This window comes from Macaca thibetana, chromosome 12 (assembly GCF_024542745.1).
Source record: "Macaca thibetana thibetana isolate TM-01 chromosome 12, ASM2454274v1, whole genome shotgun sequence".
NCBI lineage: Eukaryota > Metazoa > Chordata > Mammalia > Primates > Cercopithecidae > Macaca > Macaca thibetana.
Genome location: NC_065589.1, coordinates 91,278,728 through 91,297,653, shown reverse-complemented (window position 1 = coordinate 91,297,653; position 18,926 = coordinate 91,278,728). Strand labels below are relative to the sequence as shown.

Here is an 18,926-nt window from a genome sequence, read left to right as displayed (position 1 = left end):
ATGTAGTTGATACAGTCTTATACATCACATACAGATTTTTTTTTTTCTTTTTTAGAGATGGGATCTCACTCTGTCACCCAGGCTGGAGTGCAGCGGTGCAGTCACAACTCACCGCAGCCTCAAACTCCTGGGTTCAAGCGATCCTCCCATCTCAGCCTCTGAAATAGCTGGGACTACAGGTACACACCACCACACCTGGCTAATTTTTTTTTTATTTCTGTAGAGACAGGGTCTTGCTATGTTGCCCAGGCTGGTCTTGAACTCCTGAAGTCTTTTAAACAGACAGGAAGTTTCCTACTTTTAAATTAGACTTACATCACTAGCAATATTCCTTGAACTTTTTGCAGCAACAATTGGGATGGCATCTGGTCTCAAATCATAGCCCTTGGCAATGGTTTTCTTCCAATCTGCTTTATAATGAGCCTTCAAAAAAGTAGAGGTTATTTTATTATTTGACATCATTAAAAGAGGAATGAAACAGAATGCCAAAATGTTTCTTATAAAACATGTCATAATAGATCCCTTTCTATTAAGACAATCTATGAAGTTAGGACTATTAGTTTGTCTTTTATGTATACATTTGATTTGATTTAAAAGGATCAGTAAACTGTATACACAGTATAATCTCAACTGATCAAAAAACGGATATGCTTGTATAACAAAGCAACAGAAAGGTAATGCTTTGACTGTTGGATAACAGAAGATTTTCATTTATTTTTCATAATTTTCTATATTTTCCAACTTTTCTATAATATAAAATACTTTTGGAAAAAAGTTTCTTGTAATGAAGCATTTCAAGCTTATAGAAAGATATGAATACTAAAACTAAAAATCCAGATGTAGTACAACTCAGCTTTAATTGATCTTAATGCTTAAATATTACTTAGAAAATGCTTAAATATTACTTGTAAAAATTTTTTACAACAAAAAAATTTTGTCACTTTTGACATTCAATTGATACTTTCTATAATAGTTGTTTATCTTAAAGCATTTTTCTCAAGTCTCTTACTGTATTATGAAGCCTAATAAACTAGAAATGATCACGCTTTAGAGTGCATTATGCACTTTAAATGAACCAAAAGCACAGGAATGTATAGTTGGATATAAAACAGAGCCTAAAAACATTGGAAAGAATGACTAAGCCATCTTTTAAGAAATTAACAATTTATCCAGGTTTTATTATGTTTTTAAATTAGGATTTATATCTTTTAAAAAAAAAAAAAGGAAACAATTCATAATAGTGGATTTAAACATTACCACCAATTAGATGTCTAGACTACTCAAGAGAGAGGTTAGTTACATACAAAAAAAGAGTTTGTGAAGAAAACTAAACTGTTTTGGATGTTTTAATAAATAATTAAAATAAAAGTTGTAGAAAGCAATGTTTTCCGTACTGCAGACTAGGCACTCTTGTGTTTTCCAATCTTGTCTGTCTCACGGTCCTATTTTTTTTTTTTTTAATAGGACACAACTTACTTGACTGACTTTACAACCCACTAACGAGTCACAGCCCATAGTTTGGAAAAGTCTGTATTAAGCAAAATTTTATTGTGGCCCCGTAGGCTCATGTTGTATGGTTAAGGGTTTAATGTGGAGGCTCAGGGTCCACACTGAGTTGCGCCTCCTACAATTCTCAGGGCAAGAGTTGCAAAGAACCAGAAAGGAGAGGCCCACATAGGCAATATTAGCACCAGGCCAAATACTCACGTCACTCATGTTGAGGGCGTTGACTTTGGCTTGAATAAACTGAGGCAATTCAGGGTCAATAGTGTACTTGTGCTTCAGTTTCTCTCCCTCCACCTTGTAGTTCAACTAAAAGCAACGGAGACAGCATGCACATATCATTAGCTGACATAATGTAAATTTCATCAAGCACAGACTCTTTTGAAAAGGAAGGCTATCATTTGTGTTTTCCATTTATGAGACAAACGCCTACTCTGTCATGAGGGAGGGGCCCTGGTAGATGCATTTATGTTCGCATTCTACCACTATTTATTGGACAGCACTGTTGGTCAGGCAGGGTGGTAAGTTCTGTGTTTAAAGAGGTAAGGAAGGCAGATCTGTCCTGTTGGAGATTATTGTCCAATACAAAGGACAGACATAAAACATGTAAACTACAAACTATCACTAGAATTTGTGATGTGTTATCAACGGAATAATTGTAGCAAAGAAACAAGGATGGTCAGTAAAGCCACTCTGCAGAGGTAACATTTACGCTCAAACTTGGAGAGAGGGGCAGAGGAAGAGCATTCGGGACCCGAGGCTGGAAATGTGCCCGGGTAGACGTGGGGGTGGGGCAGTATTAGACAGAAAGTGCAGAAGGGTCCACAGAGAGGGGGGTCTTTTGTCAAGTTGATGAGTTTAGATTTCACTTCACATTCAAGAAATTCCTAAGAGGTTTTACACATAAGAGGGACATGCTTTGATTCGTGTTTTAAGACAGGCTCTCGTGGCTGTTTGAGACCATAGGCAGGGGAGTCCAGATAACAGGTTATTGCAGTTGTCCACACGAGCCACACAGAAGCTGGAAGTAGGGTTGGTGGCATTTGGGAGCAGGCTGGCTGAGAGATATTTAGGAAGCTGACTCAGCAGAGGTACTGGATGTGGGAGTTCACACAGGGAGGTGTTAACGGTGACTGCCAAGTTTCCAGCTTGAGTAACGAGGTAGATGTTGATAGCATTTTTTGTGATGGGGAAGACTTTATATAGTGAGTGTACAGTTTGCCTAGCTAACTGGAAAAACACCACGAGAAGCGACATCTCGCTCAGTACAAAAGAAATCAAAAGAATTGACGCCATTTATTACCCCTAAGATAGAATTAACCCTTAGACATCTGTGATAATGTGGGGGCAGGAGCTAAAATCCATAGATCTTCAAATCGAAGGCAAGCAAAGCATTTCCCCACCTTCCAAAGTCTGGGGCTGAAATACAAAAAGTCTTTCTTGGCTTTTTACTTACCCCTCTCTTTCTGGTGGAGGCATTTTAACAGAACTCTAAAATTAACAAGTCATGTGAGGCCCTGAGCATTATAATTAGCTTCTGACAGAAAGAATAAGAGTCCATATAGACGTGGTCTCAGAATGAGATCCCAGACGACTGCAAATAAACTGCTTATCTCCTCCCCAGAGGCCTCATTCTAAGATTGCCTCTCAGAACATGCAGCTATTATGCGAGGGGATTAGGACATTATGCCTCTTCCCTCTGTGGCTAGGTAGAAATGTTGCAACCCAGAGCAATAAATAACTTGCTTTACAATTCATACAGAGCCACAGATAATAATAGTAATAATGTCATTTCATATGTATAATGCGTATCTGCTTATGAATAGCACAGGCTCTCTACGTTTGGAAAACAAAGCAAATTTGGAATAGTCCCGCATGTTCATCTCCCTATTTTTCCCATGTTCAAGATCCCAGTTGCTTCAAAAGGCAGCCCTTTCTCTCATACCTATGAAAGCAGTTTATTTGCTAACATAGATGCATCCTCACGCATTGAATTAAGAAGGATGGAGGAGCGGCTCAGATATGTGTGGTTATTTACGGGCAAATACTTTTGAAAGCACTCACATCACTTAGCTGCTTTGTGTTATGCTGAGCCAACACCATGCCCATGGAATCAGGCAAACTTGTGAACTTGATGGTGTCTGGGTGCTGTCGATACTTCTTCTCATTTAATGCATCGCCTGCTTTCTTGACCTTCTCCACCTCCAGGGAACCAATAGGGATCCATCCGATGCCCTTGAAGAAGCTGTTATACTCGTCTTTATACACATTCTGTAAAAGGGTAAGCTCATATGAGAAGATACCCTGGAGAATATTCAAGGGATGTTTCTGGGATCTACAACTCTATCCAAGGGAAATGAATAGCAACTCTTCAGCATGCTCATGTCTGACTGTCTGTCACAGAGCTTATCTGGAGTGTGGTAATAAGAAGAAGCTGTTCTGTTGTTAGAGTGCATTATACAACACAGAAGGGAATCTAGGTCACGTATTTTCGTGGGTACTGCTAAAAAAAATTTTTTTGTCACTTTTGACAATAAATTGGTACTTTCTATAATCATTGTTTATCTTAAAGCATTTTTTCAAGTCTCTTACTGTACTATGAAGCCTAATAAAACAGAGAGAAATGATCATGCTTTAGAGTGCATTATGCAACACAGAGGGGAATCCAGGTCACTATGGGTGCTGCTAAAAAATATTTTGTCACTTTTGACAATAAATTGGGTTTTCCTTTTGATTCCACTGAAGACTTCAAAACTAAATTATATCCATACTGTCCACCTAGGCTATGCTTGAGCTCATCTGGGGATCAATATTTTCATCAAGTGCCAATAAATGTATAGCACTTCTTCCCTTTACAGAGGGCAATTCTAACAGAAATCTGGCTCCTGCAGCAGGAGATGCTGTGAATGTTAAACACCTTTCCGTGCAACTCTCCATGAATCATGTTGCAAGCACAAAGTATTCCTGGTTCATTTTAGATGACTCATTACAGAGATTTACATGGATGACATTGTGACCTTGAGTTAATAAAGGGAAAAAAAAAAAGCACTTTCCCAGATTCAGGAAGGATAGAAAATTCTTCTATTTTGCATTTTATATCTATCACCATTGCGGCCAATCCATCAGGAATACCCATCTCCTCTTGCTGAGAATCAAAGTGGCTCGCAGAGTTAGTGGAATATAGTTTTATCTTTCATCCATAAGTTAAAGACAACATCAATGATTATGATATGAGCACAGAAAGCAGGCAAAAACAGCTTGTCTACCATGCCTTTGGCAGTCTTTCAGTAATGGTTGTTTATTCTAAAGTGCATTTTTCAAATCGCTTACTGTAGTAAGAAGTCTAATAAAAGCGAGAAGTGATCATCCTTTAAGTGCAAACATCTCTGGGTCTGTTGTTGCACATACTTACATCACTCTGAATTTGATTGACATTCCTTGTATGCTCAAGACTCAGGGCGTCAGGTAGGTATGTATAATGATGCAATGGCTGTTTGTAGTTTACATTGGTAGCGACATCCTGGGCCATCTTTGCAGCTGTGATGCTAACCATGTCCCCAGGGGTATGGTAGCTGGTTTTGGTGTTCTCATAGTTCTTCTTGTATTCACGATCGGACTGCATCTTTGCCACATTCATATAGTGGACCAGCTTGGGATCATCCTGGAGGCTTCTGAAACCCACATGCTTTCCCTTTGCCTTCTCATAAGCTTCCTTGTATTTATACTGTGGAGGCAGAATGGGGTTAGCAAAGCCCTAGGCATTGATAGCATTCGTGCTGCAATTACATTCACATATAAAGACACTCAGAACTTTGTGACTTTCTCAAGAGCGCACAAAAAATGCAAACCACAACCTCCTCCAAAAGGTTCAGTGAAAACATATATTGGAGTTACAAGCGAGTGTCACGATAAATTCAAGATCAGTTTATTTTCTTTACTATGACTCCTACAGATGGATTTGCATGTGAAACTTTATTTTAAACAAACTGAATTTTCACACTTAATATGAACATGACACATTCTAAATATAAGACCAGTATCTCTTAGTTTCATAGGTTTCAATTTAATATGTTATTTACATCACAAATATGAGTACCAGCTGGGCCTTCACTGACTCCGTTTATCAGCAGCTGCTTCCCAAGCTCACTGCTGAAACAGTTGCAAATGAATTAAGGAGCCACAGTAAGGGCAGGACCTGCTGTGGGGTTTTCCCATCAATAAAAACCTAATGGAAAAAGTTCTGCTGTCCAAAGTCTCTCACTGCTGGAATCAGCAATGGAATATAGGCTGAGCAATCTTGTAACAGGTCAGAACCTCAATTGTTATGCAAGAGAATTCAAACCCACTTAAACCCTGCAGACTTTCAGCTCCTGCAGTTTAAGCCTTAATTGATAAACAAGAGTTTAACAAGCAAAAGGATTGTCAAGTAATTTCTAGGCATGTGAAAAATTACTGTGCAAATGCTTAAAAAAAAAAAAAAAAAAAGGAACAAAGTTATAAAGTTATGCTGTAGACTTTCACTTTCTACTTAAACTAGAAATGTATTTCATAGTGATGTGCATTGTGTGCAGATCTTTGAGGAAGATGTTTTCAGTACCATTCCGATAAGGAAAGCGGTAGAGTTTTTACACCCCTAACACCTATGTGGTCTGTACATCCGGTTGGTTTCTTTCTTCTCTTTTCTCAAACCAAGATTTTAGTCCCTGGGATAGCATGTAACAGTGAACTCTGCAGGGCATGCATGCTTTCTAAAAATTTTTCTTTTTCTTTTTCTTTTTTTTTTTTTTGAGACGGAGTCTCACTCTGTTGCCCAGGCTGGAGTGCAGTGGTGTGATCTCGACTCACTGCAAGTTCCACCTCCCAGGTTCATGCCATTCTCGGGCCTCAGCCTCCCAAGTAGCTGGGACTACAGGTGCCCGCCACCATTCGATCTCCTGACCTCGTGATCCATCCTCCTCGGCCTCCCAAAGTGCTGGGATTACAGGTGTGAGCCACCGCACCTGGCCAAAATTTTGTTTTTCAAAGATGGAAAGGAGTAGAAGTGTTACAGGAAATGGGCATCAATTTACATGAATCGAAATTATATCCTAAAAAAGTGGACTTTTCCCCCTTTGGTTTATAAAAATCCATACATTTTATATAACATCTTTTCAATTTCTTAATACAATTATAATGCAGGCAGTCATTTGAATGTAATGTGGTAATGTCAGTCAGGGTGTTCCCACTGAAAATAAATGTGGGCTGTCAGGGAAATGTGTCAGTGAAGGCAATTTGGGCTGTGAATCAAAGGAGAAAGCCACTGTCAGATTTATGACAGCTCTACCAAGTGGAGTCAACTGAAAAGAACCACAAAAGTGTTTCTAAAAGCGACAGGTTTTCCAAACAATATTTTGAGAATTTAAATGCCATTAATTTAACATATTTCTTTCAATGAGGTATCAATTTAAACAAGCATTTGATTACTTTTTTTTTTAAGACGGAGTCTCGCTCTGTTGCCCAGGCTGGAGTGCAGTGGCACGATCTAGGCTCACTGCAAGCTCCGCCTCCCAGGTTCACGCCATTCTCCTGCCTCAGCCTCCCGAGTAGCTGGGACTACAGGCGCCCACCACTACACCTGGCTAATTTTTTGTATTTTCGGTAGAGACGGGGTTTCACCATGTTAGCCAGGATGGTCTCGATCTCCTGACCTCGTGATCTGCCTGCCTCGGCCTCCCAAAGTGCTGGGATTACAGGCGTGACCCACTACGCCCAGCCTGATTACTTTTTAAAAAGGCAAACACCTAAATTTCAACTAAAATTTGTACTCACATCACTGGCAATGTTTCTCGATGCCTTGGCTGCAGTGATGGGAATAGCATCACCCAGCACATTGTTGCCCTTGGCTATTAAGTCGTGCCAATCCCGTTTATAACAGACCTGGACAGAAAACCAAACAGGATGTCAGCATCTGTGTATTCATCAGCTTAAGTGATTCCTCAACTGCTGGGATTGTTTTGTTCTTTTCCAGACAGAAGTTGAAGGAATTCCCCATAGCACATACTGCTTTAGGACATCACAATGGCAAAGTGTCACATGTGTGTAGCATGAGATCATTGGACTCTGCACTAATTATTCACCTACATCTGGTTTGGACACATACTGAAGAGAGGAATATTGAAAGACTGGATCCAGAGAAAAATAAATAAAGTTCTGGAAGCCATGATATGTGAGGACCAACTAGAGACAATGAAGTTGTTCATTCTCATGAAAGGAAGGTCAAGAGAAGACCTGGTGGTCAGCTTTAGAAATTTTAGGGTTGTTTTTTTAAAAAGGATCTCATTTATTCTTATGTTTCTGGAGAATAACCACCTCCCCTACATGCAAAACTAGGAACACTAAGTAGAAGTTTTAGAGGAATAGATGGTGAGCCCCTCATAAAGAAGAATGTTATGTCTTTTAAAGTTGTCCTACACTTGAAAAGGCCAACTGAAGAGGTAAAGAACCATCCTTATGGGATATGTTCCAATAGGGGATTTGTGAGAAATGGGCCTGAATAAATTGTCAAGGCACCATCCTACTCCTAAAGTCTATGATTTTATTGTCAGGTCCGAATTTCACATCCCAGCAAAGACCTTACTTACGTCACTTATATTGTAAGCATTGCACTTGGCCTGGAGAAACTGAGGAAGATCAGGACTCATGGTGTATTTATGTTTCACATCTTCTCCTTTAGCTTTGTATAAGATCTGCAATAAAATGCATTTCACATAGTGCAAAAAGGAAAATCTATTAATTGCTTGCTTTAGAGTAATTTTTAGCACAATTACCCACAATTTTCTAGTGTTAAAAATCATCAAAGGCATTTTTCTATTTTTTAAAATAAAACAAGCATCTGTTATCTTTAATACCAACAAGTCTTGTGTGTTAAAATAGAAAGAGAAAAAATCCTTAAGAAAATAGAAATTGTTCACTGCCCGAGATGAATGGAAGGTAAATTCAACCATGAAACCCTAGCAAGAATAATAGAATTCACCAAAGCCAAATCAATTTATTCTTTGCCTGTGAGTTAGTAGCTCTTTCATTTTTGTTAGTTTCTGTTTTTTTATCCCTAGAGAGAAAACAGTAGTTAGAATAAATCTTTTACTTCTGCTAAAAACTTTCCAAATTATAATTGTGTCAATAAAAGCATACAATAATTTCCTCATAATGTAGAGGTGCTTACACATGAATCTAGCATACTCAAAATGCTCACTATTTCGTATTTGCTCTATGTTGTTACTTTGAAGAATTATATACACTTTTGACTGAAAGATGTTGAAGTATGTCATGCAGAAATCTTACTGCATCCTCCTCCTGCTATTAGAAATACATTACTTAGTTCCTAAAACTAAAATAGAGCCAGAATCACAAGTAGATTTTCAATCTCATAATTCTCATTTATCATATATATCCTTACTTTCCAGGCATGACTATGTGGAATATGACATGTAAACTGGTATGCATGTACCCAAGATAAAATCTGACATGGCTAATAGCTAAATTAATCCCCAAATACTAAATAATTTCTTCTAGGACTCAAAGTTACCTCTAAGTCCTCATTGTCTTTAAGAACAATATCTAAGCAATCAGATTCATGAATTCGACCTTCTACACAGCTCCTTCTCTGCCACTGCTACTCTCTTAGCTTCAGTCCAATTAAACCTTCCTTGGATTTCAGTGACAGCCTTCTAATTCATCTTCTCACCTCCAGTCTCTCCTCTTTCCAAAGTCTCCACACTTGGGGCCAGCATTGTCTTTTAAAACACAGGCCTGATAATGTGGCTCCATGGATTAGACATATTCGACATCTCTTCTTACCTACCCCCTAATATCCAGACTCTAAAAATTAGCATATGAGTCCCTTACTAATCAGGTTACAATCCTGAACCTTTTGCTTTTACACTTTTTCATTCCTTTCCTACTGCTGTTATATTGTTCATTCTTTTTCTACTGCTGTTATGTTGTTCCTTTTGCCAGCAATGCTCGCTTCTCTCACTTGCCCGGGAAACGCTGGTAGGCAGTTACCTGTGTACAAGGCACCTCCCTTGTACTTAACATTTTCCTCTCCTGCAGCATTTGTCTCTCTTGAGGACAATGCTCTGTTTGTAGTCATGTCTTTGTCTTATGCTCTTACCCTACATTCTTGTGAATTTCTATATCCCACGAATCCTCATCTATTTCATCTTTATGCCATCAGCAGGTAATACAATGCCTGGTACATGGTAGATGTTCAAAAAGTATTCATTAAATAAACTAGTGAATGCTTTTGATCTTCTGTATACCAAACTTTCCTTTAGAAACTTTGACTTTAGCCAGAGCATAGACGCTGCTCATGAACAGGCAGGCAAACGATATTTGCCTCAATCAGATGTAAGTTAAAAACTCTCTGTGATAATTGTGTATGCTGAATTCTTAGGAGCGAAAACATATATTTATATCTATTACTTCTCTGTATTAATGTTTTATATATGAAAAGAAAATAAGAGAAACTTAATATGTAATTGAATACAACAAATCTGCCAAAATAAAGTGTCTGGGATTTAAGCTTAAATTCTGTGTATGTATGTGTGTGCATGTGTATGTGTGTAGTCTAGAATAGAATTTTTTCACTGTCATTTATTCAATAAAAAAATATTTCAAAGATGGTTAAAAAGGAAATTTTAAAAAAGGAAGATAAAAGGCAAGAGAAGAAAACGTTAGTGCCCAAACTACACATAACTGTAATTTTAAACAATTTAAATAAACAAAATAATAAATTTAAAATGGAAAGATATTGGCCCAGAAAAAGAAAAATATTGGGCTGCTGTTTACTTTTCTAAAAATCTTGCTCCATATCCTCTGTCCTCTCTATTTTGTTGTACTCACATCACTGACTTGCTTCGTGTTCTGCTTTGCCTGGACCATAACTGGGGAGTCCACAATGCTGGTAAATTTGAGGGTGTCTGGATGTTGCCTGTACTTCTTTTCATTCAGAGCGTCACCGGCCTTTTTAACTTTTTCGACGTCGAGACTACCGATAGGAATCCAGCCAATGCCTTTCATCCAGTTGTTGTAGTCTTCCTTGTAGACGTTCTACAGCAATGGAGAAAAGAGGAGTGAGGGCCTAGGCCAGGGTGCTTTTCATGGCAGGCTCTGAACTTAACAGGGGGTTTCTTGAGGAGTAAACGACTCTTACATCACTCTGTATCTGCATCATGTTCTTAGACAGCTCCAGGTCCATGGCGTCAGGCAAGTAGGTGTAATGATGGAGAGAATGCTTATAGTTGACATTGCTGACCACATCCTGAGCTTTCTTAGCTGCCACGACATTGAACATATCATGGGGCGTGTTGTATTTGGTCTTTGTCTTCTCATAGTCTTTTTTATACTCCCGATCTGATTGTATCTTGGCCACGTTCATATAATGAACCAGTTTAGGGTCATCTTGAAGACTTTGGAAGCCGACCATTTTCCCTTTAGCTTTTTCATAGTCTTTTTTGTATTGAACCTATTGTAAACAAAGGTGAGCATAATTTAAAATGTAGTTTGGAGGGTTTTACTAAACAATGAAGCCATAATTTGAAGTAATTGAGCTTCCCAAAACTTCCTGTACATCAGTAACCAAACAACAATTCACTTGGATATGCTCTGAAATGTAGTCTGCTTAAAATAAAAATGTTAAGTATTAGGGAACCCATTTGATTGTCTGTAGCTGTTTCTGCCTATCCAAGCGAGGTTGAAATGGGGGGCATCACCATAATTTGTATCAGTGACAAAATAAATCTTTATATTCTTCCTTTGCATTTAGACATTGGTAGAGAAAATAAAAAGATAAATAGGTTACAATCTCTACCAATTATATTGTGCTACTAGAGTGCAAGTAGCTAGATATTTGATTAGTTTTAGAATTTTTAGTAGTGGTAGGATGATTAATATTAATAACAGTAGAATGTAATAAGTCCTTGGATATTCAAAGGGAAACCCAGAGCCAGGAGGAGGTAAACACTAACTGGCTCTGGATAACAAAGTGGGGGGGGACTGAGCTTCCTCGGAGACATGTGGAGGGCACTGTGGGACACTGAGAAGCAGAGCCATGAGGGAAGGTTTGTGGTATGTTGGGGCAGGGGTGGCGGGAGGAAAGCACCCACAGAGAAAGGGGGTCAGTAAGAAATTCTGGGTGGGACAGGGGCATTTCAGGACAAGGACATTTGTTATTCAATCATCACATATTTACACTGGAGCGATGTAAACCTAATTTCAAACAATCAGTAAAGTGGTGTTTGGGACTCTGGGAAGTCAAAAGGAAGGGGCTGTGTTTCATTTCTGGGTCATACAGAGCAGCAAGAAGAGACCCACAGGAGGAGGGCGCAGATGAGCTCAAGCCAGCCAGGAGGCAGAGGTAAGCAGAGAAACGAAAACCTCGGAGACTCCACAGAAATCATGGAGAGGGGAATTCCATTTCCTATAGAATAACAGATGGGGGCTTGAGCCAATTTTATTTAAATCTCAAAGAGCAAAGTGACTTCAGTTCACATCTTGGTTAAAGATAAATAGGATAAGAAATAAAATTCTTAACTGTAATAGAACCCAAAGACTGGCTATTAGAGGTGTGAAATTGAGGCCTGTCTATAGAAGTAATGAAGGAAAAAGGGAGAGGAAAGGGAAAGAAGGAAATCATATAAATTAATAAAGTTTTGAGATAAAATTTTACCATCGGGGGCTATTATGACTTACATGGTAAGTCACTTCTGGATCTCCACAAGAGAAGTCGTGTGAGTGAGTGTAGAAATACAGATGAGAATTTTAAGTGAGGAGGCTTGATTAGAACTGAGCAGTAGAAGGTTATACAAATCCTTTCCCCCCAGGAAATTTAAATCTATTTAGGGAACTTTATTTCCTGAATAGTTTTCAATCAGATTTTCTTCCCATTGGGGACCACATGCATGGAGACTTTTGGGTCATTGTCAGACCCCAAGCCCACCCACTCACATTTTCTAGTTGCCTATGTGTAACCACAGCTGGACTTACGTCACTCGCTGCCTGCCTGGCAGCTTTGGCAGCTCTGATGGGAATCGCATCAGTTCTCAGGTCATATCCCTTCTTGCTCAAGTCTTTCAAGTCTGCTTTGTACATATTCTGAAAGAAAAATGTCATTTAAGTACAACTTAGAGACCATGTTAGTAAAGTCTGGACACACACATCAGCCCGTGAGTCTACCCACACACCTCACTGATATTGTAGGCATTAACTTTAGCCTGGATGAACTGAGGCAGGTCTGCTGGTAGGTTGTATTTGTGAATAATTTCCTCTCCTTTGGCTTTGTAAGCGATCTGAAAGAGATAAAAATGCATAAACAAACAAATAAATAAAGTAGAGAGAAAAGTTTAATGGCATCGGCAAATAATTTCCTAATGGATCATATTTCACAGAGGCGGTTTTAGGAAGGACACTCTTTGTGCATTTGCATATTTATGTGCAAATATCTGTAGGCATTCAAGGTCACGCATGCAGTTGCTTAGGACCCTGTCTCAGTGCTTATTAAGTTTTGCAAAGATCCCTCGGAACTTGCAGTAGGAACTTCTGGGCCTAGTTAGGGGCACTTAGTGGTAACTAGTCCCAAGGAGGTGACTTGATGAAAATGGTAAACTGCAAACACTTTCCTGAGCTCAGCAAAGTATAATAGGGTAGGATACACCAACTGCCTATATTATATTTTGTGGGCAGTTAGAGGGACTTAGGGGTGGTTTTGATTATGTATAAGTTTTGTTTTAGTGCTGACTTAAAATATAACTGCTCCCCATTTGATATACTCATTCTTTCTGGTCTTTCCTAGAAATAGGCTTGTAGTTTTTGTTGTCATTAAGAGAAGTTCCTCTTACCTTTTCCTTAGAAAGCAATGTCAAATGGCTAAAAGGACAGTCAATACAATACACGTCACTGTAAATACATGAGTTAGGCATGCTTTCTTAATGAACAGCTGGGGAATTGTACAGATGCTTGTGTAATTGGGTATCCATATTGTATAATGACTAGAGGTGATCAGTACATTTGAAATACAAATGTATTTGTATTAGTTAACATCTATTAACATATAGATAGGATTAACACTTACATCACTCCTCTGGGCCTGATTAATTTTAGACTGTACTGTAATTGGAGCATCTTCAATCGAGGTAAACTTGAGCGTGTCTGGATGTTGGCGATATTTTTTCTGTTCGGCAAATCAAAAACAGAAAAACAACTTTGTTTTTCACTGAAGGTTTATACATCAAAATCCTTGAAATTTATTTTGAAGTGACAAGGAAGATTTCTTCCATGATTTTAAAATGTAAAAATACTAGATTCTTGATTGGCTTGATGAATGCCATACAAAAGTCACTATTTTAAAAAATCCATTTAATTGTGGACGGTTTGGGACAGCACAGACACATATACTGCTCTCAGGAACCAGACTCCTGTCTTAATTTCTTGCCTATGACATGAAAGAAGATACCCTCAGCTAAGCAGAATCCAGAAACACTACAGAGTTTTCTAAAGGTTTGACAGAAAAGCAAGCAAGGAGATTTGGAGTGTCTTTGCATGACACAAACAAGTTCTCTTTTTCCCTGTTATTCCATCAGCAAATGGCATCAAGAAGCTGTCTGGTTGAAGGAGGAGGAATTGAGGAACTAGGCCAACAGCTAGGAATTATTATTGAGAGACAGGACTTTTGCTCTGCAAGCCTTAATGTGGTTAGTACATAAGTTATCACCAAAGCGCTAAAGGGGCACTGCAGAGGAGACCCTGGAGAGGTGTGCCCACTGGGAGCTGACAACTTCTGGCTATCTTATTCCTGTATTCGTCTCTATTTCCCCAGTCCTCTTCCTTTGTGCATATTGTACATCCCAGTTAGTATCATCACTCTTTCAGCTTCAGACTTCTAAAAACCACTACCTAGAACTTTCTTCTGGAAGATCTTTGAGCAGACAAAATGGTTTTCATTGAAAACAAAATACTGAACGAAACGTAAAACTTGAGTGTGGAAGACAACGCTCATACCACACCTCTGTCCTTTGTGTAGTCTGCCCTCCTTGCGGATGTACTCCCCTGACAGCAGTGAGTCTTCAACTGTCACGGAGGAGGGACACATAACCTTGCTGCCTTATGAGCCTCAAGATCATCACTATTTTTTCTTACACTGAATTTATATTTTACTTCAAAGCCAACCAGAATATGACATAGGGAATAATTCTCCAAAGACAATTTCTATAATGGCCGCATTATTCATAATCACAAAAAAATAGAAACCATCCACATATCCCCCAACAGGTGAAACAATAATAACAATGTGGTACGTATTATGCTGGGGCAAAAGTAACTGTGGTTCTTGCCATTACTTTTAAAGTCAAAACTGCAATTACTTTTGTACCAACTTAATAAATCCACACAAAAGATTACTACTCAATAATTAAAAAAAAAATTATAAGCAGAAACATGGATGAATCACAGAAACATTACATGAAGTGAAAGAAGCCAGATGCAAAAGAAATTTCTAGAAAAGATAAAACTTGAGAGATAGAATGCAAATCAGTGGTTGCCTGGGGCTGAAGATGAGAGCTGCAGTTTTGGGGGGAAACTTTCTGGGGTGCTAGCAGCATTTTAAAATTCAATTGCAGTGATGACTACACAATTACATGAATTTATTAAAACTTGTCAAGGTGTACACTTAACATGCGGGACTTTTATCGTATGCAAGTTATACCTTAATAAAATTGTTAAAAATATTTCTATAATGAATGGTTAACATAAATGGTTAACATAAACGGTTAACAAGTTATCCTTAATAAAGTTGTTAAACATATTTCCATAATGAATGGTTAACATAAATGATTTTGGTAATATAAAGGTTTGTGCTGGTCTACCCGGGTAATTCATGCACTTGGTAAGCTCTTTTCCTCAGCAACAGTGACTGAGAATGAAGCAATGAAGGAGCACTGCCCATGGTTTAGAGAACTTTAACACAACACAGTCACCACTCTCCCTCTGACACACCCAGTGGCTTTACCTCATTGAGGATGTCTGAAGCTCGCTTGGCCTTTTCCATTTCTAAGGACCCAAAAGGCACCCAGCCACAACCTTTCATCCAGCTATTGTAGTCAGCTTTGTATTCAACCTAAAACACCAAGAGAAAGGTTACATTTCTTTGCTGTGTCAACATCATTATGCAAAATCATCAATGTTTTACCCAAAACAATGTTTTTGAGATTTCTGACCAGCTTCCTTACTCCAGACATTAAGGTTATTTTATATATTTCTTTGGTGAGATATAGTAACAGCTCTTAGATTTTTGCTTTCCTTCTAACTGGTGTATGTTCCATTTCATCCTTATTTCCAACTTAATGGAAGCATGTGGTACTCTAATTCCAACCTGGAAAATGCTCAAGTCAAATTTGCACTTCAAAGAAGTGAAATTGTCAGTTAACCAAATGTGAGACGTTTGTTCACTGGAACTTTAAGTATTATGTTTCTATCAAATTAAAATAGAAGGCCGCATTGAAGGTGGATTATTTGCTCATTTTCTAATTTCCTAATTACATAAGACTTAATAGAATTATTTGTACTGAGTGTTTGCCCACATGGCCCTTCATGTGTACTGGTCAACTTTGGAGTGTTTCTACACTGGCTAACAAAACACTTTAAAATAGTTGCACTTGTTAATTTGCATAAGAGAGTGGTTATTATTTGGAATTGGTCCTAGTTGAGGCACAGTTACTTGATGCTATTAAAGTAATGAGCTACTCTTGTTGTCTGAGCATAGGTGGTACCAAAAATTTACATTTTAGATACAAAATTCAAACTGTTGTTTTTACTCTGGGCCTTTTAAGTAGAATAGAAAATCAAGAAAGCATTTAGTTCCTGCCCTTCAGAGGCTTATGATCTATTTGGGATGAAAAAACATAACAGGCCGGGCGCGGTGGCTCAAGCCTGTAATCCCAGCACTTTGGGAGGCCGAGACGGGCGGATCACGAGGCCAGGAGATCGAGAGACGGTCCCGGCTAACACGGTGAAACCCCGTCTCTACTAAAAAATACAAAAAAACTAGCCGGGCGAGGTGGCGGGCGCCTGTAGTACCAGCTACTCGGGAGGCTGAGGCAGGAGAATGGCGTGAACCCGGGAGGCGGAGCTTGCAGTGAGCTGAGATCCGGCCACTGCACTCCAGCCTGGGTGACAGAGCAAGACTCCGTCTCAAAAAAAAAAAAAAAAAGAAAAAAGAAAAAACATAACAAAATCAAACTAATAACAAGCAGAATAACAATGCATAATATAGAATTCTTAGTGGTAGGAACGTAAAATTTTGCAGCCGCTGCAGAAAACAGTATGGTGGTTCCTCTACGAATAAAAAATAGAGCTACCATGTGATTCAACTATTCAACTTCTGGGTTTATACCCAAGAGAATTGAAAGCAGGATCTCAAAGATATTCACACGCCCATATTCATAGCAGCATTATTCAAAATAGCTTTAAGGTGGAAGCAACCCAAATGTCTACCAACAGATGAATGGGCGAATAAAACGTGGCATATCCGTACAATAGAATATTATTCACCCTTAAAAAGGAAGGAAATTCTGATACATGCTACAACATGGATGAACCTTGAGGACATTTTGCTAAGTGAAATAAGCCAACCACACAGAGACAAATACTGTATGACTTCACATATATGAGGTATCTAGGGTTAGTCAAACTTAGAAACAAAGCATAGATAGGTGGTTGCCACAAGCTAGGGGAAGAAGGAAAATGGGAGTTGCTGTTTAATGAATACAGAATTTCAGTTTGGGAGATGAAAAGGCTCTGGGGATTGGTTGTACAGCAATGTTAATACACTTAACACCACTGAACTGTATACTTGAAAACTGCAAAGGTGGTAAATTTATGTTAGTGCATTTTATCACATTTTAAAAAATAGAATTGTTAGGATGAAGTATTCAGTTGCAGAGTTTGGACAAATTAATTTGCTTAAAGAAGCTCTGATCTGCAGAAAAAACCATTATTATAAATATTTATGTTAAATGATATATTTCTTTTCAGATAGAAATCTATGTAAAGATCATTGATAATGATGAATGTGATGATTATGATAATAGTGATGATAGATACTGAATGTTTATTGAGAACTCACCAGGGCCTGGCACCATGCTAAGTATTTTGCATGCATTTACATCCTCCAAACAATGTTTTTGATTTATTTCCATTTTACAGAAGAGGACTCTAGACTTAGCAAGGTTGATAACTTTCCTCGAGGGAAACAGTGATGGGGTGCATGCCAGATCAGTTCTTCCTAACATTGAAAGGCATGCTCTTATAGAACCACAAGGGTCGTTTGCTTCCATACATACGACAATGCAGACACCTCTGAGAAGTGCAAAAACCTCACTCAACTTTGAAGCCCATTTCAGTTTCCGTCTTTTTAAAAGAAGGGCTACAGAAACCCTGGTTACTCACATCGCTCTGTAGTGCATATGCCTTCTTGGCAAGGTCCACGTTGATGCTATCGGGCGGGTAGCTGTAACTGTGTAAGATGTGCTTATAATCAACGTCGCTGGCAATTGCCTGAGATTTCTTAGCTTGAGTGACTTGGAGCATATCAAGAGGTGCCGTGTAGATAGTTTTTGACTTTTCATAATCTTTTCGATATTCGCGCTGTGAATAGGAAATTATCATTTATTATCACAAATCCTCAATGGATTTCCGGAAAAGACAGAGATCTTCCATAAACAATAAATACAAGTTAGAGAAAGAGTCAAACATCTGAGTAGTTATTTTGCCCAAAAACGTGTTCACATGTTACACCATTGAAATTCCCCCAAAAGCACACATGGGCAGACCTCAGATCAATGAGAAACTGTCTGGGTCACAGCAGAAAATGGGCCACAGCTTCTGCTTCAGTCAGGAACAGGAATGATTTTATTCTAAAACAGGGTTTCTCAAGGACCACTAACAAGTGTTCCTATTATTAATGTAATTTAACCTATGAAGAGTTTTCAGTAAAGAAGCATTTTTTAATTGTAATGAAAACCATATGACAATTTGATTTTAATAAAATGACTACTTCATACACAGGGCTGTAGGCTTAGTTTCTTGGCTGGATAGAGTCATTTTTGAATGGATAGTCAACTACTTTTTAACCTATTGTTGACAGGAGATAAGCCCCACTGAGAATCTCAAAGGGTTGTTTTCATATCAAGTTCAATTTGAGCAACAATTTAAAAGAAGCTTCAGATTGCAGCAGTGAAAAGACTTCATGGGAGAAAAGTTTGAGAAACTGAGCCATTAAAATAACGTTGGCCCTTCTGTACAGCGTTATAAACCAAATGTACTGACTGGGCCTCGAGGGCTCCCTTCATTGTCTGGTTTCCTGGAATGGCTAGACAAGGTGCTAATTGGGT

The 18,926-nt window shown here is 38.6% G+C and overlaps 1 protein-coding gene across 42 annotated transcripts in view; it reads right to left on the bottom strand.

Annotated features, from left to right (window-relative positions):
• The window catches only part of NEB (nebulin), a 224,169-nt gene that overhangs the window by 162,009 nt on the left and 43,234 nt on the right, over positions 1–18,926 (bottom strand). For 40 of the 42 annotated variants that reach the window (XM_050750407.1, XM_050750362.1, XM_050750367.1 and 37 more), the window contains 13 exons: positions 17,983–18,180; positions 15,545–15,652; positions 13,613–13,711; positions 12,726–12,830; positions 12,529–12,636; positions 10,697–11,008; positions 10,387–10,593; positions 8,124–8,228; positions 7,312–7,419; positions 4,916–5,227; positions 3,568–3,774; positions 1,708–1,812; positions 316–423 (listed from right to left, as the gene is read on the bottom strand). In XM_050750407.1, coding sequence (XP_050606364.1) covers positions 316–423; positions 1,708–1,812; positions 3,568–3,774; positions 4,916–5,227; positions 7,312–7,419; positions 8,124–8,228; positions 10,387–10,593; positions 10,697–11,008; positions 12,529–12,636; positions 12,726–12,830; positions 13,613–13,711; positions 15,545–15,652; positions 17,983–18,180 — 2,082 coding nt within the window. The remainder of the gene's footprint in view (positions 1–315; positions 424–1,707; positions 1,813–3,567; positions 3,775–4,915; positions 5,228–7,311; positions 7,420–8,123; positions 8,229–10,386; positions 10,594–10,696; positions 11,009–12,528; positions 12,637–12,725; positions 12,831–13,612; positions 13,712–15,544; positions 15,653–17,982; positions 18,181–18,926) is intronic. The other 2 variants (XM_050750402.1, XM_050750405.1) reach the window with 2 other exon arrangements.